At 41.6% G+C, this 27,880-nt stretch overlaps 1 protein-coding gene across 1 annotated transcript; it reads left to right on the forward strand.

Annotated features, from left to right (window-relative positions):
• Window positions 1-2,042: 2,042 nt before the first annotated feature.
• LOC309703160 (uncharacterized protein) lies at window positions 2,043-23,077 on the forward strand (the record flags this gene model as incomplete). Its single annotated transcript, XM_082527870.1, has 5 exons — window positions 2,043-2,109; window positions 4,078-4,197; window positions 9,475-9,825; window positions 18,685-18,792; window positions 23,061-23,077. The coding sequence occupies 5 exons, from the start codon at window positions 2,043-2,045 to the stop codon at window positions 23,075-23,077; spliced, it is 663 nt and encodes a 220-aa protein (XP_082383996.1).
• Between the last annotated feature and the right edge of the window lie 4,803 nt (window positions 23,078-27,880).

Consider the following 27,880-nt stretch of genomic DNA (forward strand, 5'->3'; position numbering starts at 1 on the left):
CACCAGTGACTCCCATTCATAAAAATCTCCAGCTCTGGCTACTCGAGATACTAGAGCTACAGATGCCAAGAGAATAAATGTCCTCTCAGTGTTGACTGCAATAATTCAATACTTTATATATAATTAATACATATAATAAATAAACAAAACGTCCTAGTTCAAAGCACTAGACGCTGCAAGCATTTTTTGACTTTTTTCTTTGTTCATGTTAGTCCAAGTAAGTAAATCCTTCTTTGGGACCTTAGGATAAATCATATTAGGATAAATAGTAGGATTGTAAAATTTTAGATTTTCAAAAAAAAAAAAACTCCATCAGAAAAGCATCTATGAAGTGAAACAGTTGGTGTAACAAACCTGGAAGCAGTTTTACATCAAATGAACAACCTAAAATATTATGTATTTGATGGGTGTAGATGCAGAATATTATTATTTTAAATTCATTAAAATTTAATGTTTTCTGAAAACAAGACAAAGAGATTAAAATGAACAACCCAGTTTTGAGAAACACTCTCAGCTTATGTATCTTTTATTCATACGGAGAAACAGGAAAGTGAACGACTGCAGAGCCTAGGGCACCAAACATGCTAGGACCGCCCCTGTTTGCTGCACTCTGCACATTTCTGATTTTGGTCCAGTACAGTTTTTATGCCTTAATTATAAAATCAATTTTTTCCACCTGAAATTAAAACTTTAGTCACCATCTTTGCAATTAAATAACTTAACATTTCTGTTCAGGATATTTATAAAATCCACTTATTTTACAATAATAATTTATAATTATATGATAATATCTACCGCCTGGGAGCTTGAGGGTCCTGTGCGGTCGCTTAGCTGTTCCTGTTACCTTCACCCTCCACATCTTCTCCAGCTCTTCACTGAGGCCTTTTTATTTCTCCAGCTTCTTGTGTTCCTTCTTTCTGATGTTGCTGTCGTTCGGAACCGCTCCGTCTATCACTACGGCCGTCTTCTTCTGTTAGTTGTGTAAATACAAAACTCAGAGCCATGGGGGTCATTTCACCAGAGAAGTCTGATTATCATCAAAGTCAGACTGAAGACAAATTCAGACTAAAACTAAACCAGAGGAGAATAAAACTGTGGGAACTGAAGTCTTTCCCTGATTTCCGAGCAGCTTTATAAATGTTTGTTATGAAGTTCATGCAAGGCAGTGATATCCTCTGCTCTGAAATGAGTGAATCTGTCTGTGAGTCCACATTTAACAGAGTTGCAACACACTGACTAAGAGTCAGTCAACATCCTTTAGCATGATCTCTTTTTGCTTGTATGGTGTTCACCACAGCAGAAACAGATGCCCCCTGCTGTCTGTGTGTGCAGTTCAACACTCAACTATTTTTAAAAATCGTTATTATACATATGAATCTCATTTTCTAGCATATAAGGTCTATCTTGCTTACATTAAAGGGTGGTAAACCAATTCACAGTGCTGTAAAAAGTATTTAGCCTCCTCCTGGTTTCTCAGTTTGCTGCATATTCTGCAAAGCAGAGTGGGTAAAATTCCTCCACAGTGATGTGAAAGACTCATTTACAGTTATTACAAATGGCTGATTGCCCCTGCCAGTAGTGACATAACCATATAGCAGGTTTGGGGGAGGATTACTTCTTCACGTGGCCCCAGGAAGGTAGGATAATTTTTTTCCCCTTAGCAAATGAAATCATCATTTCAAAGCTGCATTTTCTATTTACTTGGATTATACTTGTCAATTTGATTGAGGATTTCAAACATGCAAGTGTCTCAAACAAATTTTAATATCTTATGTGTAGTCTCCTCCACCATTTTGTGCACTTTCAGTGTTGATTTAATAATAACTGAATGTGGATTTAAGGCAGTTCACACATGAACAGTAGAGAGCAGCAAACCTCCAACTCTGCGTCCAGTCTGAAGGATGAGGCAGATGGGCTGAAGCAGAAAACCTGCGATTGAACAGTGGAGACTGTGTCCAGTTAGACAAGAGTACAAGTGCTCACAGCACCCCAACGCACCAAGAAGAAGCAGCTCTTCAACGCTACTGCTACTTCCGACGAAGATGAACGTGTCCAGAAGAGCCGTGCTGGGTTTGATTCTCCTTTGTCTGTCACCATCATCTTCTGGAGGTGAGGTTTTTCATTAGAATGATGTAAATCAGCTCTTTTGGCTGAATGTCTGATGTCAGACTTGCAGCCAGCAGCGACACATGTATATACAGAGATGCGTATTTCTCCTACTTTGTACTATGTTAGATACTTCGTGTGCTGCACTTAGTGTTTGGATTTTGACAGAGCGTGTTTGTCTTAGTGATAAATATCAACAGGTGGAGGACAGACAGGTGTTAAGTTCACACGTGTGAGTAATGAAAACCATCTGAAGGATCTATCAGGAATCACCACGACAAAAATATCTAATCAGCAGAGCCTCAATTTGAATCAAATGCAGAAGAAAAATCAGAATGCTTTTCAATGTGGAGCACAATGCTGATCTTTTTCATCAAAACTCATTGATTCAAGATCAATTTTCCTTAATAGGCATTAAAGGGGGAATCATGAAATATTTTTTTTATTTTTTATCATGAAAAAAATATCAAAAGCGATGAGACACATGTTTCTGTTGGATCTGTGAAGATACTCTCAGCTCGGAAGGCTTTTAATTCAAGTGATTTTAATTCAAAAATGTTTCATTTTTGGGATCTTTCCATATCAGTTCGTTAAATACCTCTCACCTGATCATCCCAGATTTGCCGGGAAAAAATTAAGGCAAATATAAACTTCTCAATGTAAATTATGCAAACTTTTAGGTCCCTGTTGTAATAATTTTTTGTTTGAGAAAATTGAATGTTCGATTACATATGAGCAGGTATCAGGGTGTTGTTGGAAATTTTGCTGATACTCTTTGTAGAGGATATTTTAAAATTCTTTTATCTAAAAAAGCACTTTAAGGGACATCGCATGGCTGTATGAATGTGAACTCTCAATGTGAACAATTGAAATCACAGTGTAGCGGGGATTGATATTTTATGCACAAATTTCCATATTTAAGGCATAAACTTCTACTGTGCAAATCGTTGTTAATGGTTTTACAGATATTAAAGCTTAAAAGTACAAAGGTCCAGCTTCAGTGTGATATTCCCCAGGTGTTCACAGAAATTGAAATCATTCTAGTTTCTGTTAATATAATATAGTGTCTGAAAATTGATTTTTGACATTTTGGCATTTATTTATACATTTTCTATTAGTGTTGTAAGAGTGTTTTTTTCTGTGTAATTTTTTTTCAGGCAAATTGATGATGGGAGAGGAGAGGCTTTTTCTTTTTTTAAATTAAATTGATGCCTTTGTCTTTGAATTATCTCCATACTTTCAACTACTAGTCTTTACCTGATTGTGTCTAAAGCTCACATGTGATTTTCATTTAAACTATGTTTACTGCAGTCCAGCTCAGGTACAGGTAACTCTAATGGTACCTGTAGATTTGGGGTGAAGTGGGTGACTCATCCTATCTGAGACACATCATGTTGGGTCTAAAAGCTTTTGACAGGAGACTGCTGGAACCAGACATTTCAGGGTTTTTTTTGCTGCAATGTAACATGTGTACAAAAACAACTGAGCAGGAAGTTTCTGTTTGAGGGAGGGAGACATATTTTCCAGTGTTACTTGATCTAATGGATTCTTACATGTAAAAGGTTTAAATTTATATTTCATTTCTATCTGTGTCGTGGGCAACCGATTCTCTCTAAATGTTTCTCCTCATGTGATTCTCAGTAATTGTATTAATATTCAGCATGCAGTGTATTCTGGTTTGTTTGGTATCAGCTGTAACTCCAGCTTACTAGTCTGTGTTGTATTTTTTGTCTCTTTCAGACTCCACAACCCTCAAGATTTTTCCTGGAGATAATGTCATTCTGCCATGTCACGTTCCAAATGATATATCAATTGGGGCTGTGATGTGGACCAGGTCTTACTTGGATTCAAAATATGTATTTTTTTACCAAAGCAATGCGTCTGATCCAGACACTCAGAAGTCAGCTTCTCTGAGTCGCATATATCTGCTGCATACAGACATGTGGAATGGTCAATTGTCTTTGTATATAGTGGAGGCGACATTTGCTGAGATTGGAACGTATGAGTGTCATGTCGCCCAGACAGGAACAAACAACTCTAAGGCGGCCATTTTGAAGACCAAGCCAATCAACACTCTCAATCTGACAATGGGTGAGTTTGTAGAAGAAATTAATCTTCTTCCTGGAAAACAAGTTCAACATATCCAGATGATCTTTTCCTTTATTTGGCTTCACATGAAGGTGGTTATTATATCAGTAAGTCTACACTGTATTTATTAAACTAGCTGCTTTAAACAATCAGAAATATTAACATGACCAAATTGATGTCACCAGTAATTCAATTCAAATCAACTTTATTTATATAGTCACAACAACAGTTGCATTGAGGCACTTTATACTGCAAGGTAAAGACCCTACAATAATAAAAAGACAAGAGAGAAAATATGATATATGACCCCCTATGAGCGAGCACTTCGGTGACAGTGGGAAGAAAAAAATATTAACAGGAAGAAACCTCCAGCAGAATCAAATTCAAATTCAAATTCAAATTTTATTTGTCACGTACACAGTCATACACAGTACGATATGTAGTGAAATGCTTGGACAACTGCTCGTGACCTAAAGAAAACAAAAAAGGAAAAGGCTATGAATAAGATAGGAAATAAATATGAAAAATTAAAAAGGGTAAATTTAACTAGGAAGGAATAAAATATAAATTAAGGTTAAAAATGAAATAACTGTACAACACAAATTAGAATGAAGGGTAAATTTAACTGGGAAAGAATAAGATAAAATATATAAATTAAAGTTGAAAATAAAATAACTGTACAACAAAATACACAATATAGAACTATATAAGAATGTATGAAGAAATATAAATAAATAAATACACAATAACAGCAGCTGTACAAATATTAACTGGAAATGAAGAATGTAGTGACCAGTGCTGTGCAATCCACATTATGTCTTCTGCAGTGCAAATATGCTTAAAGTGATTTAAGTGATAACAATGTCCAGAATGTCCAGTGTGTGTGTAAGAACTATATGTGTGGGTCAGTACTGTGTGGTGGTGTGATTGAGAGACCGTATCGCCTGCGGGAAGAAGCTCCTCCTCAGTCTCTCTGTGTTGGTCTTCAGGGAGCGGAATCGCTTTCCTGACCTCAACAGAGAGAACAGTCTGTTGTTGGGATGGCTGAGGTCCTTCACGATCTTCCTGGCCTCGGTCCAGCACCGCCTGCTGTAGATTGAGTGCAGGTCAGGGAGCTCGGAGCGGATGGTGCGAGCTCCCCCCTAACTCAGGGAGGGGCGGCCACATGCCATGACCAGTTCTGGGTGAGGGGGGTAAGATGCTGCGAAAGACAGCCAGAGATTAATAATAACTAATAATTAAATGGAGAAAGGTGTTTAAAAACATCCAGCATAAATAAGAGAGGATTCAGGTGATCCAAACTGGGAGCTGATTCCACAGAAGAGGGGCATAAAAGCTGGCTCCCATTCTACTTTTAAATACTCTAGGAACAATAAGTAGGCCTGCAGAGCGAGAGCGAAGTGCTCTAATAGGGTGATATGGTACTACAAGGTCATTAAGATAAGATGGGGCCTGATTATTTACGACCTTGTAGGTGAGCAGCAGTACTCAGGATGTACTTTGTAGGACATCCTGATAATAATGAATTACAGTCGTCCAGCCTGGACTACTGTATGAACTAGTTTTTCAGCGTCACTCTGAGACAGGATATTTCTAATTTTAGAGATGTTGCGCAAATGGAAGAAAGCAGTCTTACATATTTGTTTATTATGTGCACCGAAGGACATGTCCTGGTCAAAAATGACTCCAGGGTTCCTCACAGTGTTACTGGAGGTCAAGGTAATGCCATCCAGAGTAAGAATCTGGTTAGATACCATATTTCTAACATCTTTAGGGCCGAGTACAATAACCTCAGTTTTATTGGAATTTACACAGCCTTTACCACAGAGCCTCACTTCCCTCCATCACAGACATTGATCACACCTGCTGCATCTGCAAAGCAACCACAGTTGTGGAAGACCCTACACACCCCTCCTACACACTCTTTACCCTGCTGCCTTCTGGTAAGAGGTACCAGAGGTACCGGACCCTCATTGCCAGACTGCAAAACAGTTTCTTCCCCATGTCAGACTCCTGAACACTCAATGAGTGGACTGACACACACACACAAACACACACACGTTCATACAGGTCACTACTTCAAGCACTTATCTGCCCAGCCTCATACACACACAGTGCTCAGTCTTTTGCACAACCCACTGTCATTGTTGCAGTGTCTGCACCGTCTTGTGACTGTATCAGTCTGTTGTGCCTGTTGCGCTGTCTTTGTTTTGTTTTTTTGCGATTTTTGCATACAGTGGTCGCTCGTTCATCAAAGGAGTTACGTTCTAAAAATAACCTGTGATAGGTGAAATCTGCATAGTCAGCTTTATTATTATTTTTTAACAATTTTATAGATGTTTTAAGGCTGTAAAACCCCTAACTACACACTTTATACACTTTTCTCAGACAACCTTGAACATTTTCACACTTTTCTGTCTTGTTTAAATACTCTCAAAGTTCAAACCTTGGTAGAAAAAAAAGTCCACTATTATAGAATGAAACCAAAGATCAAACCCTGTTTTCAGGTCCAGAACATGAGAATAGAGCAGCTGCCAGAGAACTCAACATTAATGAATCAATGGTATGGAAGTAGAGGAAGCAAGAAGAATGAGTTGAGTAAAGTTTGACTTATCTGACTGTTTTGTTTTCCATAATGCGCCTCACAATACGGAAAATACGGTAACTTCTACCTTCCTTTAGCATGTCCAGAAGTCCAACTTTTTGTGCGATGGTTAGCATCTTCCTCTGCCTTTTGGGTGCTAGCGCAGGTGCCTTTGACGGTGCAAAATGTTTCGTCTACATTGTTGTGTTTGCTGGGGAGAAAACTTACAAACATACTGTACAGCACTTGAGGGCGACACTGCCAGATTATTGACAAGCTGAACGCATTCTGTACTGTACTGGAGACACGGCATGGAGTAGATTGATTGACAATGGTCTACAGCCAATCAGGACACAGAACAAATTGCACTGTTAAAAAAAATAAATAAAAAAAAGCATGCAAAATGACACCCCAAAAAAATCTGCGAAACAGCGAAAGGTGAACCACGTTATAGCGAGGGACCACTGTATTGCACTTTATGTAGTCCTTTGTGAAAAACACTGGAGCGCACTACCTGCAATACCTACATTATCCTCTAATCACCCTAATAGAATATTACAGTCAACAGTACTGAACACTAGGGATGGGTATCGTTTAGGTTTTTATCCGATACCAGTACCAAACCGGTACTTTGGAAACGGTGCCGGTGCTTAAACGGTGCTCGAACCGGTGCTTAAAGAATCAAGAACACAAACTTTGTCCAAAAACCTCTCATGTTTAGCTGTTTTTTGTAAAAAGACAACAATGTTAGCCTTTTCTGCAGCTATGGGGCATATATGGTATCACTCTTGGCTGGAAGCAGTGCTTAATCAATGGAAAAAAACCCACCAACTTTGTCCAAAAACCTCTCATGTTTAGCTGTTTTCCTCTTTTTCTTTGGTCATTTTAGCCTTTTTGGCCAGGGTGAAGGGAGTATCTGCCATCAAACAAGAAGACAGCCGCATGTAACTACGACGGTGTTTGCTAGTTCACCTTACATGCATTAATGTAATAACGTGGTTAGCCTACTCAATGTAAATTACACACGAACAACATTAAGCTACTCACGCAGAGAAGAACGGCTGCTGCTGCCATCATCATCCGTCATCATTTCTGCTACACTGGCAGGGCTAGGGGCCAGGACTCTCCTCTTCGGGTTCATGTTGCTAACTCCGGGTCGATAACAGGCACCACACAGTTGATGTGCTCGGTGTGAGGTCTCGCAGCAAGCTATCAAATACGGTGCATTTCTCAGGTTTTAAAAAAACGCTATGCCAGGTGTTTCATCAGATTCGAGGTGTTACCTCCTTTGCACAGTATCACAGTATCAGCATAATAGCACTTGTTGCAGGCTGCTGAGTTTGCATCTTTTGCTGTGAAGTACAGACAGACTTTTGACCGCTCCGCCTTGGGCATTTTTAATCTGTAGCTCTGCTCTAAATGAACGTACGTACCTGGACCCGCCTACTACGCTTGCAAATGTAAAATGATTGGCTAGAATCTAAAGTGTATGACATCTCAGGAAAAAAAGAAAGCACCGAAATGAAGCACCGGAATGTGCGCTGCTTTTCGGTCTGCCATAATGGCACCGGATACTGGTAGCCATCTCTACTGAATACTGCATTTAGTTCCAGTAGGTCAAGCACAGAGATGAATCCACTGTCAGAGGCCATACGAACCTTAAACCTTTTTAAACCTTCACTAAAGCTGTTTCTGTACTGTGAGCTCTGAAATCTCTTCAGATGATCAGTTTGTTATTTTACAACTACTCTTTTAGTCATTTTTAAGATAAAAGGACATGATGAATGTAGAAATTAATATAACAAAAGAGAAATGTTAAGCAACAATGAACCATAATCCAATAAATAGGAACCTGAGTGACATTTGACCACTCTGGAGTGTCAGGTTTCAGTTAACGGACTCAGGCGCAGACCGGGACTCCTTACAGGATTTACAGATTTTATTTACACAACGACACCAGGTGATGCTATTTACAAAGTGCTGGAGGGAGGGGAGGGGGGTCCAGGGTTCCGGGGTATGTGAGGGAAAAGACGGGAATCTGACGTCCTCCAAAGGCTCTCTCTCTTCACTCCCCACACTGGGGAAACACCATCCACTCACTCGTCCACGGGATGACAGGCAGGCAGGGAAAGGTCCGGGATAGATCTGTACACAGAGATTATAGTTAGAGGCGAACAGACGGAACGAACTCACAGATCCTTATTTACAATCTACTGAGCGACTGACGCTGATAACTCAACGATCCAGCGACGAGTGACACAGTGCTGCTGTCTTAAATCGGCCTTGTGATTATCCCGATCGGCAGCAGGTGCGTGGGCCAGGGGCGGGAGCCCATAATGAGCATCGCCGCGGCAGGAGAGAGAGAGAGAGAGAGAGAAAACACATGTTGCCTAATACAGAATCAGCTGGTGAGGCACAGGGACCATGACATGGAGCATGTTAGTGTAATTCTGTAATGTAAGTTTCTGTTTGAGGGAGAGCGACATTTTTTCCAGTGTTACTTGATCTAATAGACGATCCTTAGATTGTGACAGGTTTATATTTATAGTTGATTTCTATTTGTGTTGTGGGGAATCTAAATTATTCTCCTCATGTGATTCTCAGTAATTTTTAAATATTTAGCATGCAGTGTATTCTGGTTTGTTTGGTATCATATTAGCTCTAAACTGTTTTGTGTTGTTTCCTCTCCGTTTCAGAACCAATGAAAGTCTTCGCTGCACCTGGAGAAATTGCCATTCTGCCATGCGAGGTTCCAAATAAGGAGTCCATTGGAGCTGTGATGTGGACCAGATCTGTCTTGAATCTAGAAAAAGAACTTTTTTACCAGAGCAATGCATCTGATCCAAGCACTCAGCCGCCACATTATGCGAACCGAGTACGTCTCATGTATACAGACATGCAAAAAGGGAAATTGACATTGTTTCTGTATGGCACGACATTTGATGATGATGGAACGTACGAGTGTCATGTCACCCAGGTAGGAACAAACAACTCTAAGGCAGCCATTTTAAAGACTACGCCCATCACAATCATCAAGCTGACAATAGGTGAGTTTGTAGAAGAAATGAATCTTCTTCCTGGAGCCTGTACTACAAAACAAGTTCAACATATCCAGATTATCTTTTCTTCATTTGGTTTCACATCAGGGTGTTTATTAGATCAGTAAGTCAACACTGGGTTTATTAATCTAGCTGCTTTAAACAATCAGAAGTTCAGTTTCTGTCCAATGTCAGCAGAGTGACTTACAAACACAGTGAAAACTGTCACATTATCTGTTAAAAGGGCTGGGTATCGTCACTGATTGTAATAAAATACAATTCTGATTCAAAAGTCCTGAATCGATTTGATTCGACTCAATTCAATTTAGACTCTGTCAGAACTATTATGCTTCTGGTCATTTCTCAGTGCATACCCATATTTTTATATCTGTGTAGAAAAACAAAGCTGACACTTGTGAGACTTCATCAGAGGTGTAACCATCACAGCAGCATACCTTTGTATCAATGTTACTGAGGATAAAACACAGAATAGCAAATTACCTCCTTAAAAATATTCTGCAGTAGAACAAAAACGGAAGAAAACCCAGAATCAACATATGAACATTACCTGATGCTGCTGAAGTGAAGCAGAGGGCGTAATTTGTAAAAGATGCTGTCGAACCCCGACTTACAAATACCCCATTTAACGAAAAATTCAAGTTACGAAGGCACTGAATGGCAATATTTCTGCCCGTGTTACGGCGAAATGACCGTGTAACGAAATCCACTGGCTCTGATTGGCTGAGCCTACAATGCCTACCGGATCATGTTACAACCCCTTGAACGACCTATTGTTGTTAGCAATTAGCCTATAGCTTATCATTCAGCATCACCTCACTCACTGGGTGCTTCGACTTACGAAAAGTTTCGACTTACGAAAGACCCTCGGGAACAAATTAATTTCGTAAGTTGGGGTTCCACTGTATTAGGCTTTTTTGTCATTAAAAGAAGAAACAAACAAAAAAATAGTGGTGGAGAGCACTGAACAGCAGAGTCGTAAGCGAATCGTGTAATAAACAGAGATTTCTGATGGTAAACGGCTCTGAGTACACTGAGAGAGAGCACTGTGCAGGAAGTAAAGATTTAAACACAAAGATGTAAACATAAAGTGTTTACATCTTTGTGTTTACAACTTTGTGTGGATGTTACGTCCCCCCCACCATGGCGGAGGCAAAGGTAGGAAGGAGACAGCAACACTGGACAACCACAATCAATGAAGGAGGAAGACCACAGAACAGTTAAGTATCAGGCAGGATTTATTGGGCTGCTTGCCTGGATAGTCAAATTTAACAACAGTAAAGAGGTGGGGGAGGAGGACTGGGCGGTTGATCCAAATCAAAGAAAGTAATAAAACAAAAAGAGGTCAGTAGCTTCCAGGGCCTAGCCTAACTGAAAGAAAAATGCAAAACAAAAGGCCTACCTAGCTACTCGATAAAAGTCAGTGAAAACATACAAGGGTGGCATCAACCGCATAACCTAGTGTGACTAACAGAGTAAAATCTACAACCAGTGTATAGGGTACCCCGGCTTACCTGTCCAGCCTCCCACCACACACAACATAAAGATGCTTGTTCGCAAATGTTTGTCAAAGCAGAAGCCAGCAGCCACCAGCTGGCCAGGGAGCGGCTCATTTGTAGTGTTCCTTGGAGTGTGATTGGCCAACTGAGCCCAGACCAGCCAATAGACACCTGCCAATCAACTTCGAACTGGCCAATCAGAGGAGGCCTGACGCCTGAAAGATAAACAGAACACAAAACAGAGCACAAAAGCAAAGCCACACCCCTTGGCACGTAACACCCCCACCCTTCAAAAACCAAACTCAGGGTTTGGTGACCTCTCTAAACAGCACGGGAGAGTGCGTCTGCTACAATGTTTTCTGAACCTTTTTTGTGATGGATTTTGAGGGTATAATTCTGAATAATCAGTGACCAACGCATAAGCCGCTGGTTGTGATTATACATCTTGGAGAGGAAAACTAAAGGGTTGTGATCTGTGAATACTTGGACTGACCTCTGACCTGACTCTGTATAGACTTCAAAATGTTGCAAGGCCCACAACAAAGCAAGGGTCTCCTTTTCAATGGTAGAATACCTGAGCTGGTGTTTGTCAAACTTCCGAGAGAAGTAACTCACAGGATGGTCAATGCCCTGGGTATCCTCCTGGAGAAGCACCGCTCCCGCCCCAACTGCGCTGGCATCTATTTCCAGTTTGAATGGTAAAGAGAAGTTAGGAGCAGACAAAACAGGGGTGCAACAAAGTAAGCCCTTAAGGCTTTCGAAAGCCTGCTGACAACTCCCAGACCAAATAAACGGCTTTGAGGGGCTGGTTAAGTCAGTGAGAGGGGCAGCAACAGAAGAGAAATTTTTACAAAACCGTCGGTAATATCCTATCATCCCAAGGAACCGCCACAGTTCTCTCCTGGTGGTTGGTTGGGGGAACTCCCTAATCGCAATGACTTTGGCATCTGCAGGGCGCACTTGCCCTAGACCAACTTGCTGGCCAAGGTAGAGGACACTGCCTCTAGCGAAATCACATTTGGCAAGGTTCAAAGTGAGAGACGCACTGTCTAGGCTAATGAAGACTTTTTTTAATGTAGCTATGTGGGTGGACCAGTCACTGCTATACACAACAATGTCATCTAAGTATGCTCGGCAGTTAGGGATGTTTCCCAACACTTTGTTAACCAGTCTCTGAAACGTTGCAGGGGCATTGCACATGCCAAAAGGCATAACCGTATACTGCAGGAAGTGGTCAGGGGTGACAAAAGCTGAAATCTCAGACGCTTGCTGTGTCAAAGGCACTTGCCAATACCCTTTTAACATATCGAGTTTAGTGATGTATTTTGCAGGCCCTATTTCATCAATGCAGTCATCGATAAGGGGTAAGGGATGTGCATCGGGTACAGTGACAGAGTTCACCTTTCGGAAGTCCGTACAGAATCTTGGGCTTCCATCTGACTTAGTGTCTAAGAGACATGGTGAACTCCAAGAGCTGGAGCTTGGCACTGCCAATCCATTCTGAAGAAGATACTCAACTTCCTGTTTTATGATTTCCCTCTTTGCAGGACTAACCCGATAAGCGCGCTGTTTGATTGGTGTAGGGTTAGTGAGCACCACATCATGTTTTATGACAGTGGTTTGAGACGGGATATCACTGAACAGAGATGGGAATCCCGATATGAGTGTTATAATATCATTGCTCTGTTCAGCAGGAAGGTGGGACAGGTATTGTGTTAGGGTTGACAATATCACAGAATTACCTAGTCGAGCACTTTGAGGCTCAGCACCTCGTAACACCAACCCATCTTCATCTGGAGTAATCTCCACCTTGGTCACCGAAGCCATCGGAGACGTAACCACTTGCTCTTGGACCACAGATGGCACAGCTGAAGGTTCACGAGAGTTGTACAGCTTCATCATGTTGACATGACACACCCGAGTGGGACGTCTGCGATCCGGGGTCTGAATAATGTAGTTAGTCTTGCTGAGTTTTCTCTCTACAACATAAGGACCAGAGAACCTAACGGAGAGAGAGGAGCCGGGCACCGAAAGGAGAAGGAGCACTCTGTCACCTGGCAGAAATGAACGGTCAACAGCCCACTGATCAAAGTGTCTCTTCATTTTCGCTTGTGACGTGGCTAATACGTTCCTGGTTAAGGAATAAGCCCTCTTCAACCTGTCATTCAGTGTCTTGACGTACTCTGGAAGGCTTTTGGTGTTGTCAACCGGTGTAGCCAGCCTCTCTTTAAAAACCTTCAAAAGACCCCTCATCTCACGCCCAAACACAAGCTCACTGGGACTAAATCCCAGAGATTCTTGGGTTGCTTCCCGACAGGCAAATAAAACAAGTGGAACACTTTCATCCCAGTCCCGTTGGGAACTATAACAGTGTTTCCTTAACATAGACTTCAAAGTCTGATGAAACCTCTCTAGTGCCCCCTGACTTTCAGGATGGTAAGAACTCGAGGTTATGTGTTCAATGCCTAATGTTTTCAGGGCTTGGGCAAACACTCTAGACTTAAAGTTAGTGCCTTGGTCTGTTTGCACAACCTTAGGCAGACCAAAGGTTGAAAAGAATCTCAACAGTGCTTTGACAACAATCTGAGCTGTTATTCTCCGTAGTGGGATTGCCTCGGGAAACCTGGTCGAAACGCACATGATCGTCAACAGAAACTGGTTTCCAGTTTTAGCTTTAGGTAGAGGCCCCACACAGTCAACAATCACTTTTTGAAATGGCTCCTCTACTACTGGGATAGGACAGAGAGGAGCGGGGGGGATTACTTGGTTTGGCTTGCCGGTCATTTGGCATACATGGCAAGTACGGCAGTATTGAACAACATCAGATTTCAGTCCGGGCCAGAAGAAATGTTTCAGAATTCTGGTGTATGTTTTATTAACCCCCAAATGTCCTGACCATGGATGGTCATGTGCTAAGGACAGTACCTGGGTACAATAAGCAGTAGGTACCACCACCTGATATACTGCAGACCAGTCAGCGTCTTCCGAGACCTCACTTGTCCATCTGCGCATCAGAAGACCTTTGTCAGAGAAGTAAGCCAGCTTTTTCCCTTTGGCATCCTGTTGACTGAGAGTGGAGGAATGACACTTGGACAGGGTTACATCATTTTTCTGTGCAATAATGAACTCCTCTCGGGAGACTGGCAAATCCAGAACTGGTTGTGTTTTGTCAGCAGGTGGAACTGTGGCCTGAACCTTAGATCCAGAGGTAAAGTTAATCACATCACCAACGGGATCTGACCTCATAAAGGAATCGGCCAAGTCAGGACCATACTTTTTTGTCTGGGCCCTCGTAACTACACAAGCTGGAAAGATGGCAAGCTGGTCTTGGGCTGAGTCAGAATCCCGGCTCAGCTCGGGTCTGTCTAACACTTCAGGAATGGGTATGACCTTGCCTCCAGCAAGGTCATTACCTAGGATGAAGTCAATGCCTGGTATGGGCAACGCAGAACGAATAGCCACTTTAACAACTCCGCTGACTAATGAAGACTGAATGTGAATAGTGTGCAAAGGGGCAGATACAAATCCGAGTTCTACTCCCTGGACAATAACACTGGACTGGCAAAATGACTCCTCAGAAAACGGTAAGACGTTTTCTCTAATGATGGACTGAGAGGCCCCTGTATCTCTCAGTATTTTTACTGGTTGTTGATCATTTGGAGTCCCAGTCAGCGAAACCACTCCCTCTAGAATGAATGGTTTGAAACAAGGGTCAGGGTGGTTAGTGTTTGGTTGAAATGCCCTCCCAGTCTCTGTGGCTTTAATCAATCCCACCCCTTTTGGTTGTGAGGATAGTTGCTGTTTACGCTTTAATGCCTGACATTCTGCAATGAGATGACCCCTCTTGTGGCAATAAAAGCATTCACGCTCACCGTGGGGAGGCGAGGGCACCCTCACTGGCCTCACTGGCCTCGCAGCAGAGCAACTAGACTCAAGCCGTGCTGAGCGCAAGGTTGTGGGCCTATCTGGATGGGAAACAGGGGTAAAAACATTCTTATGAGTTAACACAAACTCATCGGCCAACACAGCTGCTTTGGACATTGACGTCACCTTCTGTTCATTTAAGAACATTATGAGCCTCTCAGGTAATGAATTTTTAAAATCCTCCAGTAACATTAACTCACGCAGCGACTCATACTCATCCCCAACTCCGTTAGCAGAGCACCATTTATCAAAAAGAGCCCCTTTCTCATGTGCAAACTCCACATATGTTTGACTGCTGGACTTCTTATGGTTCCTAAATTTCTGCCTGTAGGCTTCAGGTACCAGTTCGTAGGCACATACAATTGTTTCCTTCACCACGTCGTATTTCATGCTTTGCTCTAGCGAAAGTGAAGCTACTACCTCCTGAGTTTTGCCCACTAATTTACACTGAAGTAATATGGGCCACATGTCTCTTGGCCATTTCAGAGCAGTAGCCACCTTTTCAAAAGCGTTGAAGTACGAATCTACCTCAGTCTCACGAAAGGTAGGTACTAGGGCAATATGTTTGCTAACGTTAAAACTTTCCGGGGAGACTTTCGGGATTTCTTTAGTGGCATCTGTTTTCTGTCCTGATGACACCCTCAGTGCTTCTACTTCAAGCTGCTTTAACCTGACTTCCTTTTCAGCTTCTATCTCCAGCCTACGGACCTCCAGCCGGAGATCATAATCCGCTTTACGCACCTTATCCTTCTCTTGTGCCTCCAACTGTAAACGCAGTAAGCGAACCTTAAGCTTTGCATCACTGCTAGATGATTGGGATTCTGGAGTGAAAGGCTTAAAGCGAGGCAGAGTTTGGGGAGCCGCATCAGAGTTAACTTGGGCACCCGGAGGTGTAGCAGGCAGCGCTTGCTCATCAGTTCTCTCTGGAGAAGCTAGATCAGCAGAGGCACCAGGGGAAACTGAAGGGTCCTGAGAAGGCACCCCAGCTGGAACAGGGCTGATTAAAATCCCCAACTCGAATAATCCCTCCAACAAAGCCTGCTTAATATCCTTCTTCACTCCATACTTTGGTACGGAAAGGTTATACTGGGCAGCAATACTCAACAGGTCGTCTTTGCGACACAAGTCAACTTTGTCAACGCTAGGGTGACTAACAAAACCAGGCAGGTCGAAACTCATCTCCGGCTGATACTATGAAACGTAGACACCCTAAAATCACGGCACTGTCCTCATTAATACAGGTTGTCCACCACATACAACGATCCCGGACGAGCCCCCACTTGTGTTACGTCCCCCCCACCATGGCGGAGGCAAAGGTAGGAAGGAGACAGCAACACTGGACAACCACAATCAATGAAGGAGGAAGACCACAGAACAGTTAAGTATCAGGCAGGATTTATTGGGCTGCTTGCCTGGATAGTCAAATTTAACAACAGTAAAGAGGTGGGGGAGGAGGACTGGGCGGTTGATCCAAATCAAAGAAAGTAATAAAACAAAAAGAGGTCAGTAGCTTCCAGGGCCTAGCCTAACTGAAAGAAAAATGCAAAACAAAAGGCCTACCTAGCTACTCGATAAAAGTCAGTGAAAACATACAAGGGTGGCATCAACCGCATAACCTAGTGTGACTAACAGAGTAAAATCTACAACCAGTGTATAGGGTACCCCGGCTTACCTGTCCAGCCTCCCACCACACACAACATAAAGATGCTTGTTCGCAAATGTTTGTCAAAGCAGAAGCCAGCAGCCACCAGCTGGCCAGGGAGCGGCTCATTTGTAGTGTTCCTTGGAGTGTGATTGGCCAACTGAGCCCAGACCAGCCAATAGACACCTGCCAATCAACTTCGAACTGGCCAATCAGAGGAGGCCTGACGCCTGAAAGATAAACAGAACACAAAACAGAGCACAAAAGCAAAGCCACACCCCTTGGCACGTAACAGTGGAACAAAATCAATCAATCAAAAATTAATCAATATCGCATTATTCAAACTAAAAATGATTTGAATCTGGAAATTGATTTTTAAACCCACCCCCAATTGTTGGCTTCTGTCCTGAGTCTAAAGACTTGCTTGCTTTGTTGACTATTGATTCTAAATTGGCTGTAGGTGTGAATGTGAGAATGAATGTTTTTTGTGGTTCTGTGTGCCGCCCTGTGATAGGCTGCCTACCTGTCCAAAGTGTACTGATGCTCAAAAGAAGCCAACATGTAAAAACTGCTGTTCCTCTAGGTGTCACTTGAGGGTGGATATCCTCGGTAAATCTTAGATATGGTTGTGTTGAAATATTCCAGCAGATCAGCAGTTTCTGAAAAACTGAAATAACCCAATTGCTGTTGGTGCCACATTAACAGTCACTCATATCACCTTTCTCCCCCATGCCTAGTTTCATTCAGTTAAAACTATGAAAATGGGTGACTAGATGCCTGAACTGATGAGCAGCTGAACATCCTGTACCTAATGAAGTCAGTAATAAAGTGAATGTGAATTTCTTACTGATGCTGTTTTCCAGATAACTGACTGATCAGCCTTAGGTCTGCAATTGAGTTTCACGTGGTGTTGTAGCCCAATAAGAAGTGAACCGCTTTCCTAAAGCTGCATCCAAACTGGAATTGATTAAGTCGTTGCACATTGCTTTGAAGACGACCGGTCACATGCACACATCCCATAATTCCATTGCCTAGGTAACCTCAACTGTATTTACTTCCAGGTCAAACGTCACTCGGTGGTACACTGCATACTGCATTCTCATTGGTAGTAGCTTCAAGCACTCACCGCTCACACTCACCTGTGTTGAAGGTTACTTTGCCTATACTCATCTGAAGTCATCCAATGCCATTAACTTTTCATTGAACCAGAATCCACTGTGAATGTAGCTCAACGCTGAAAACCCAGAGCTGACTCTTTGAGATCCAAAGCTTGCTTTGTAGTACAGGTGTCAGATTGTTGTTGTGAGAAAGGAACATGCATTTATTTATCTTTTAATTTAATTTTATGTATTCTTCTGTAAACATGTTGTTGATGAGACTGCATAAAGCAATAATAGTACAGGGTGGGCCATTTATATGGATACACCGTAATAACATGGGAATGGTTGGTGATATTAAAGTCCTGTTTGTGGCACATTAGTATATGTGAGGGGGCAAACTCCTCAAGATGGGTGGTGACCATGGTGGCCATTTAGAAGTCGGCCATCTTGGATACAACTTTTGTTTTTTCAATAGGAAGAGGGTCATGTGACACTTCAAACTTATTGGTAATGTCACAAGAAAAACAATGGTGTGGTGTGAGGAGTTTGCCCCCTCACATATACTGATGTGCCACAAACAGGACTTTAATATCACCAACCATTCCCATGTTATTATGGTGTATCCATATAAACGGCCCACCCTGTAGATCATGTCTGACACCTCTCTTCTAATTCTCACCAACAGTACCAGTACCAGAAGGGTTTGAGATTGACCAGAGATTGGAAGCGTGTGATCCAGCTACATTTTTTCAGCCACTTGTTTTTGCTATGGGAGCTACTGTTGTCATCATAGGTATTTTGAAATATTGTGTTTGCTGGCATAAGGCAGCTCCATGCATAGCCAAACTGCTTATTAAAGAATAATTTTTTTCTTCAAACATTTTGAACTTCTTCAGTGTTAGGTTTAGTTATTAATGTATTTCTGTTCATGTAATATTGTTTAACAGTTTGTTAAAATTAACTGTAAAGAGCCCAGGTGGTATGTTATATGTTTTTTTGGTCAAACATTGAGGGTTGGCTGTGATGTAGGATTTAGGATGGTGGGAAAGAAAGACAGCAGGCTGAGCTGAAGGTCAGAGAGTTGGAGATGTTAAGATTTTGATTATGAGAGACCAGAATTAAAAAAATAAAAAATAGAAATTAGTACATTAGAGGAACAGGCAAGGCAGAGCAGTTCAGAGACAAAAAAAAAAAGCAAAGTGGAAACAGTGGAGATACAATGTTTATACTGGACAAATGCTTTTGAAGATGGAGGAAGACCACAAAGAAGATTTGTGGATTGAGTGAAGAAGGATAGCAAGAGTGCTAGTGTAATGAGAAGCAGGTAGATGATCCCAAAATAAATTTGCCTTGCCACATGTAGTGTTTCCTGTCTACGTTAGCATTAGTTTTATTGTTTCATGTGCAGCTTCTGAGCTTTCTGAGAAAAAAAAAACATGTTGCTTTTAAAAAAAAAGGAAAACTTTATGTGGTTTTAATACTACACATGATAGCAGTGTGACTAATGCAGACAGCAATCGTAGCAATGGTGGATGAATTTTCTGGTTCTCCAACATCCAAAAAAACCTAAAAATAAATGTAGCTTAGAGTAGTTTTCAAATCCAGGCTGCAGACAATCCAAGTGCACTCTTATTGTTTTTCATGTTGAAATATGTGTAAATGTTCAAATGTAGTCATTAAATGTTTAAATGTCCAGTGTATGTATAAGTGTTGGAAATCACAAAAACTGTTTTCACTGGATATATAATGTGTCTTTTCTGTTTGATTGATATTTGTATCTTTATTTGATTAATTAGATGTAAACATTAAATGCATCATTTGGCCAGAGTCTAGGTTTGTCAGCATGAAGTAAAAATGAAGTTGGGTAAAATGAGGAGTAAACAACCCTGAACAGGAAAAAATAGTTTTTTCCCTTTTTTATGAAAGATAAATATAAATAATGGTCTACAATGAAGCACAGTCCTCAACCCACTGCACTCAAGTAGAGTATTTACCTGTTGCCATGGTGAATCTATGTATGACTATCCGTCGAAGCACTCAGCTTTGAGTGAATCAGCCTTAATCATCCTTCCTAGAACTGCAAACTGTTACATTTTTTTCTAACGTCATCATATTTACACTGATTCTTTCATGAATTTTATGTTTTAGAAAGTTTATTTTGACATACTGTATTAACACAATTGATCTAAAATCAGACAAAAAACATAAAATCAAAGTAGAAAAAGTTACATTTTTTTATTGTAACAACCACAAACATGTTTAATGAATCATATTTCATAACTTTAAATGCAAATATAAATTGTCAATTTTAAAATCATATGCACAAGTTTTGCAAACAACAAAGTTATTTGCATCCATTTAACTTTTACCTTGATTTTTTAAATAACCATTTCAAACTATTTACAGAACAATCAGCTGTTCTGCATTCAATAAGATGCCACTCCAAAAAAATAATTTCTGTCCACTATAAAGGAGAACATCACAGCCTGATACCTGCAGGTCTGACAGCAGCAGGTGTAACACTCCTCTTTTATACTTGGAGACAGCAGTCACCTCATTGTTCTGACACACAACACAAAACTATCCACAACACTACACACTAACTACACAAGACAACACATTAACTACACACTCCAAACACGCTAAACGTCACAAATCTCTCACATCTCAAAACTCGCTTTCTCTCTCTCCCAAGAGAGAGACCAATATAATTAACAATATCACGATGATATATGTGACTATAACAGTAAATACTAAATATTAAACATTATTGTGCAGCATGTAAGATCGACAGCGCACAGTGTGCTTTGAGGTAGGAGCCAAAAAGGGTGTAGTTTGTGTGTGTGATCACCCGTGTGTACACCTGTGAGCATGGACGCGCTTGTATTTAAAAGGTTCCTTCATGTAATGATCTGCTAGAGGGTGTGGGGGGGCCACAGCCCCGTCCTCCAGGGCATGAAGCAGGTATGGAGGAGATCAAAACTCCAGACATCCAGAGGCCCCCAGAACACAAGAGACCAAGGAAGACCAACAGGGGGGCAGCCGCGCCACTGTCCCAGAAAGAGCTGAGGAGAGTCCCAGATGAGGGCTCACTCAGCAGCCATGGAGCAGAAGCCAGGGGGGGTTGCAGTGACGCGCCCGTGAGCTCCGCCGACAGCCAGCTGTGCCTGAGTGACCGAGCCCCAGGCCGAGAGGCCGAGGGCACCCCACCTCCGAAGAGGCCCTAGCGAGCCCCAGGCTCCAGGCCCCGATAAGCGGCCACCAAGGAGTGAGCCGGTGTGTACCTGGACGCCCATCCCCGGACACAAACAAACCAACAACGCACCGATGTCTGAGGGCGTCTGCCACTGGCAGGGGAAGTGGTGGTGGGAGATAGGCCATCTCGTGCCAAAACTTCTGTACTGGTGGACAGAACCAAAGCGCGTGGATATAATTGTTCGGTGAATTGGTTTGGCAGTGTGAGCAGTTATTGGTAGACGTAAAGCCCATCTTGAACATCCGATGACCTGTATAGTGCACTCTATGTAATATTTTGTATTGAATTAATTGAAGACTGGGATTTCTAATTAAATGAAAGGTTTTTAAGCAAATCTGAGACCAGAAGTTTTGGTCTAAGTTAACTGATAAATCCGCTTCCCATTTTGCAATAGGAAGTGATATTGATTCATCTGTTTTAGAAAGCATTCTGTATATTTTGGATAGTAATTTTGGGGTTTTAAGAGTAAGAAATTGAACTACACTTGGTGGTGTTTGTAGTTCAACTTGACCCGGTTTAAATTTCTTTTTTACTATGGATTTAATTTGTTGATATTCTAAAAATCTTTTCTTGTTGATCCCATATTGTGTAACTAGTCCGTCAAATGAAATAAATTCTGTTCCTTCTAGTATATGTTCTAAATATTTGATTCCTTTACCACTCCAATCTGAAAAGTTTATCATATTATTGTTTTGTAATATGTCAGGGTTGTTCCAGATAGGTGTACGTTTGCATGAAGAACCCCCCCCCCCCCCCCCCGGAAACATTCCAATTAAATCACTGACGGAGAGTGACGGTGTTAATTCTGCTATGAAATCACACTTAAGATGTGATTTGATACTCATAAGTTAAACAGATGTTAATGCAAGTTAGTGTGAGTGGATAGGGAAAGGGTGTAGCGGATTCTTATCTGGTCTGAAGTTAATACAGCCACGGAGAGATGCTGGGGTCGTGGTAAGGCTGTCCATCCACGTCCACAGCGTGGGAGCCCTTCTGGATGAAGCCGCGTCGGATTGGGAAGAGGACCCTGTGTCGTTCCAGGATCTCTTTTGGGAACTGGTCGTTTACGCTGAAGTCCGTTCCTTTTAATTCCCTGCCGCGACTTTTCACCTGTTCCTTTTGTTTGAACTGGCCGAATTTGGCCACAATAGGATGTGGTCTCCCGGTCGCAGCCCGCATGGGGCCGATGCAATGCACTCTATCAAAGGCGATGTTCTTCACCGTGTCCTCCGGCAGCTTCAGGTGGGTTTTGATGAAGCTTTTTACTGTAGTCTCTGCGTCCTCTCCAGCGGCTTCTGAAGTACCAGAAAATACCAGATTATCACGTATGCCACGAGTTTGTAGATCAATAACTGTCTCTTTCATTTTGTTATTTTCTCTATTGAGCTGGGTAACATTCTCTGTGAGACATTTCACCGACTCCCTTAGCGTGGCATTTTCAGCAGCGAGCGTTTCCACCTGCTGCTGATTCTCGCAAGCATTTAAATTCTCGGTGAAGAATCTCCATCAAGGCCTGTCATGACCCTGTGCCTTCTCGGCTGACTCTGTATGGCTACAGGTGTTTCTGTTGTGCTGCGTCTCTCTCTCCTCCTGCGCTCTACCGGGGCATAGTCATGACGACTCCAGCCCCTGGCTCAGACACCTGCAAGCAATCGTCTCATCACCACGCTCACTTCTTAAGGCGGCTGCCGAGAATGCTTCTTCGCTGGATTATTGTGTAACACTTGTCAGTGTCATTGCAAGTCTGAGCTTTTCCACGAGTTTCTTTCGTGCCGCAACTTACCTGTTCTTCCTCCCTGTGCCAGATTTCTCGTCAGCCTGAGGACCGCTGTTTGGTGAGCTAAAGCCTGAGCATCAGCGAAGGATTGTGTATATAGCCCCGTGTGTCCCCTTCCCGTGCCTGTGTTCTCCGAAGACCTTCTTCCCGTACCCCCTCACCTGTATATATCTGCACCTGGTGTCTGTGTAAAATAAATTGTGAAACTTTACAAAGGGTCTGCCTCTGAGTTTCTCCTGAGCCTGACAAGGACAGCCTTGCATCGAAAATGGACAATCGTTTGTCGATTGACTCCAGTATGTCGGCAATATCTTTGCCGGCTGGCGATGTTGAGCCGGGGGAATCTGCCGGGTAAAGTCTTTTCGACGACGGTGTCTCAGATTTGGCTGGGGAAGCACTCTGGGCCTTCTTCATTACAAGATCCTGGAAGCACTGATTGATGTAATCTTGGAGAGCCTCTAAACTCTCCCCGTTGTCAAGGGTGTTGGAGATGATTTAGACAAATGTTGTTAGTTATAAGACAATTGATAAGTGTATTTGGTAATACTGAAGCTTAAAGGAATTTGTTCAATTCTAAACTACCATTCGCTTTAATTTTCCGCCAAAATCTCTGGCGTCTGACGTCAGTTAAAACATGAGTCGCTTACCTTGTCCGTCACTTCCGTCACTTACCTCTCACGCAGAATCAGCTTTGTCTTTCTCGGCTTTCTCACCAGCTCTCCTGGTAAGAAAGCCGTTATAGATTATAGAGTTAAAAACTCATTATAGAGTTAAAATTATGCAGAAGTCCTGGCTCAGATGTTAGTTTCATGCTGCAAATGTTTTGTTGTGACTGTAAATTGTTATTGACCTTGTCAACGTGTTTAACTTACTGTTGGGTAACATGTGATTGTAGTTATGTATTAAAACGTTTACTACCAGTGTACCTGTTTGTGTGTGACACCAAATTCTTTTCTGCAACTCAAACCTCGAACATGAGGACTGACATGTCTTCCAGAGGCTGCAGCAGCTGTTTTCCAGTAACTGTTTCATTAAAAGCGAGATAGCAGACTCAGGCAGGCATTTTCACACCTAGTTCATTTACTCAGTTGTTGAATTGGAAAACTTGCAGCTTTTCGAAGTGTTTTGATTTTTTTCACACTAAGAAGAATCCAAATGACTTAAAATGTGTTACCGCAAACCACGTGAGAATATTCAGTCCCCTTATTTGCCAGATGTCTCAGAGGTGGAAGCAACAAAAGTAAATACAGGAAGAAGCTGCTGTGTTCTGGACTACTTGATAATGAGGACAATTTGCATTCATTCCACAGCTATTTGCAAACCTGTACAGACATTCAGAATCAATAGCATGTAAGGCTTCTTGATGGGTCTGTTTTGGTTTTTGCACCCAAGTCATTACTTTGTTCACACCTGCAGAAACAAACCACACCAAGGCAAACAGCGAACAAACCAGAGTTTGATTTTAAATTACTAAAAACCACTGGCATGAAATTACCCATTGTGTACAACAACACATACCCTGCAGACTGTCCATAAGTTATCGACAAACCCCACGGTAAAGTGTCTTAAGCCTGAACTTTAAAAATAATTCTCTGCCTGTACATTATCCACATTTTTAAGGAAGTTCACAGACTTTTCCATAAACGGTGAAACCAAGACTTCGATAGATTTACAGTAGATCCATTGTACCATTTGCATTTTGTTTAACTCCAAAAAACAAAGTTATGTACATTTTCTTTAACATTAACAGACACTGCCATCAATAGTAAAATGGAAAAATCTTATGTTTTATTACCATTTACAGGCATTTGCTTTTAAAATATTTATGCTAAATATCCCTCTATTGCCCAGGGTGCTTGCAGAGGCAGTTGCTCTGCCCGGGCTGGGCGGCTGGCCTCTTCTGCATGGGTGCTGGTCCCCATGGACACAATGACCTGTGGTTGTTTCTGATGAATTGTGAGCGTTTCAGAGAGACAGAAACAGAGAGCCTTTCTTTAACCATGGTTACTCCCTCAATTCTACTGAATGATGCTGAAATGAACAAACAGAACTGATAGGTTTGTAGCTTGAACCCATCCGCTGGAACGTTGAAGACAATATAATTACACTGCAAAGCAAGACACAAGTAGGCAAAGTTCTTCATGTTACTCGTGCACGGGAGAGACCGGACAGAGCGCCGTCCCTTCGCTTGACCCCAGTTGCTCTCGTCCGTTCTCCCGTACCACTGTCCTTTTATTGAGGTTACATGAATATGCATAGGTTCATTAACATATGACGTCTACATACACACAAAGAGTACCTTGCCTGTGTGTGTGTGTGTGTGTGTGTGTGTGTGTGTGTGTGTGTGTGTGTGTGTGGCGGGTACTGCTGATCAAAGGGTCATAAAAGCACGCAAGCAAACATCCTTGGTCAGGAAGAGGGTAGACCCCCCCTCATCCTAGATAACACAGTAAGGAAGTCCAGCAGTTCATTTATACACAAAAAGCACTTAGACTAGAACAGACGTAACTACGTTAATCCTACCATAAAACAATAAGAGAAGGTATGACCTCTCTCATGCTCCCAGGATGTAGGTGTGGAATGCACACCAAGCCTCTGTAGCCTGTTAAAGATCACACAACTTATCACTACACAATTGATTATACACCTCTAAGCATCTATGGTTAAATATTTCTAAGCATAAATGACAATCAACAATACAAACTCTAACAAGAACAATTTGAGTTTTTCAACTTTGCTAGAATTTATTTATTTGTATTTGTCAGTATTTAATCCAATTTTAAAGTTTTCCTAAGCTGCTTGCTATTTCCTTATTGTGTCATGATGGTCCTTTTTAAACTGTCATCTCTGCCTGGCCTCTCTTTCACCTCTCCTCATCAATCTCCTGCACTCTTAATCTCCTATGCTCTCTCTTTTTGCCCTCTCTCAGCATGCATCAATCAAACTCTGTCCAAATCTGTAATTTCTGATGAGATGATTTAACACATTATTTACCAACTTATTTTATACATCTACTCAACTAATAACATATTTGGACACGTTAAAAATATGAAATTTCTGAATTTAGAATAGATTGCAGAATTCAATATTAATGAAGTAGCTCATGAGCACTTTGAGCTCAATAGTCATCAATTTCCTTAGGGATTAATACAATACTCTGATTCAGATTGCGATTGAAATGGATGCCAACACTATCTTGCTAGCTGTAGGCCACTCAAGTGAAGGTTTCACTATTACCTTCTAAAACAGATTAATGATGTAGAGTGCATATTTTTTTCTGTTTAATGGAGTAATTAATGTTATAAATAAAAATGGCAGTAATGTTACATTCTTCATTTTCCATGGACATAATGACCTGAGGTTGTTTATTATGAATCATGAGTGTTTCAGAGAGACAGCCACAGAGAGGCTTTCTGTAACCATGGTTACTCACTCCAGTACAAGGGTCTGAGTAAGCTTTGAGAGCAGAAAAGAAAAAGACAACGCCGTACTTTAGCCCCGAGTATACCTGAGCATCATGATCAATTATCCTGCACTCTCTGAACATCTAAACAATGAGTTTGATTTAAAGTTGTGTCTCATGTCCAGTCTCTTCTGCAGCAGCAACAACAGGACACAACTCCTCCTTATCCCTTCTTATCTCTCCTTTTCTCGCCTTGCTCTGTTTCTTCACTTTCTCATTTTTCTTTTAAACAAAGCATGTCTCCAATTTTGAAAAACTGTTTATTTATTTAGTCACCACCAGCCCAACTTGCTTTACAACACAGGGCACTTACAAGCATTGACCCTGGGACCTGACAAACTGATGCTGATGATATGTGCTACTAAAAACATCCAGGCCTCTAATTAGGTTTCATGCTATGTTATTTCTGCATCATCATGCATTGCGAAGACAACTGAAAATAGTGTTCACAAGTTGAGACAGAAGTTTAATCAATGTCCATCATCTACTCCAATCAAAGGAGAAGTAGCTAGTGTAATTTTAGAGCAAACCATTAGTGTTTGAATCTGTTAAAGCCTGTATGTTGTGAAGTTTCTATTTAATTTACTAATTGTGTGTTTTGATAGTTACTCCTATTTTGAATAGCATTAGTCTGAAAGGATATAGCCAGCGATCAGATCTGAAATATAAATGATATGATGGTGACTATAAGTCAGAGGCTGAACAGGCACTGGGCTGCATCTATGTGTAATACCCCTTTGGACCACCAGATGACTCAGTGAAACATTTATTTACCCAGACGAGTCACTGAAAATGTGTTTTTAACCTCTAGGGATAGAATTAAGACAAAATACCAGAATGTAAAAATTTATAAAATGAAACTGTTGGTGTAGTCAGTCTGTTTGGAAAGTGTTGAATGAAAATTAAGAAAATAGAAGGGAAGCCAACAAAAAGTCTCACACGGGATTTATAGCTCTGTGTGAAAACTACAATGTAGATATGTCATACCTATAGCCCCTGCACCATAACTTACACCATGAACTGATATGTACCACTCTGGTAATGTAGCTACGTTTTGTTGACGTGTAGCATATCTCTCTCTTAATAGGCCTGTTAAGTAGTGTCGGTACCTTCTATGCATTTCTCCCTTCTTTTTTGGACAGAATAATGTAGCTTCAGCATAAGTGTTCACATACGCCAGCAAATTCCTGGATGGAGATTGCCAAAAATATGAGTAAGAAAGTGAGAAAATGTATCATAGCTGATGCTGCATATAAAACACTGGGACATGAGCATTAAGTACAGGAAACACCAAGCAAGTAAGAAAGTCCTAACGACCGTGTCACCGTGCTGGCAGTGCAGTGATTAGCACTAAGTGATTCTAGTAGTAGTGATTCTAAATTGCC

The sequence above is a fragment of the Aulonocara stuartgranti genome, assembly GCF_965226115.1.
Source record: "Aulonocara stuartgranti genome assembly, chromosome: 3".
In the NCBI taxonomy this organism is placed as follows: domain Eukaryota; kingdom Metazoa; phylum Chordata; class Actinopteri; order Cichliformes; family Cichlidae; genus Aulonocara; species Aulonocara stuartgranti.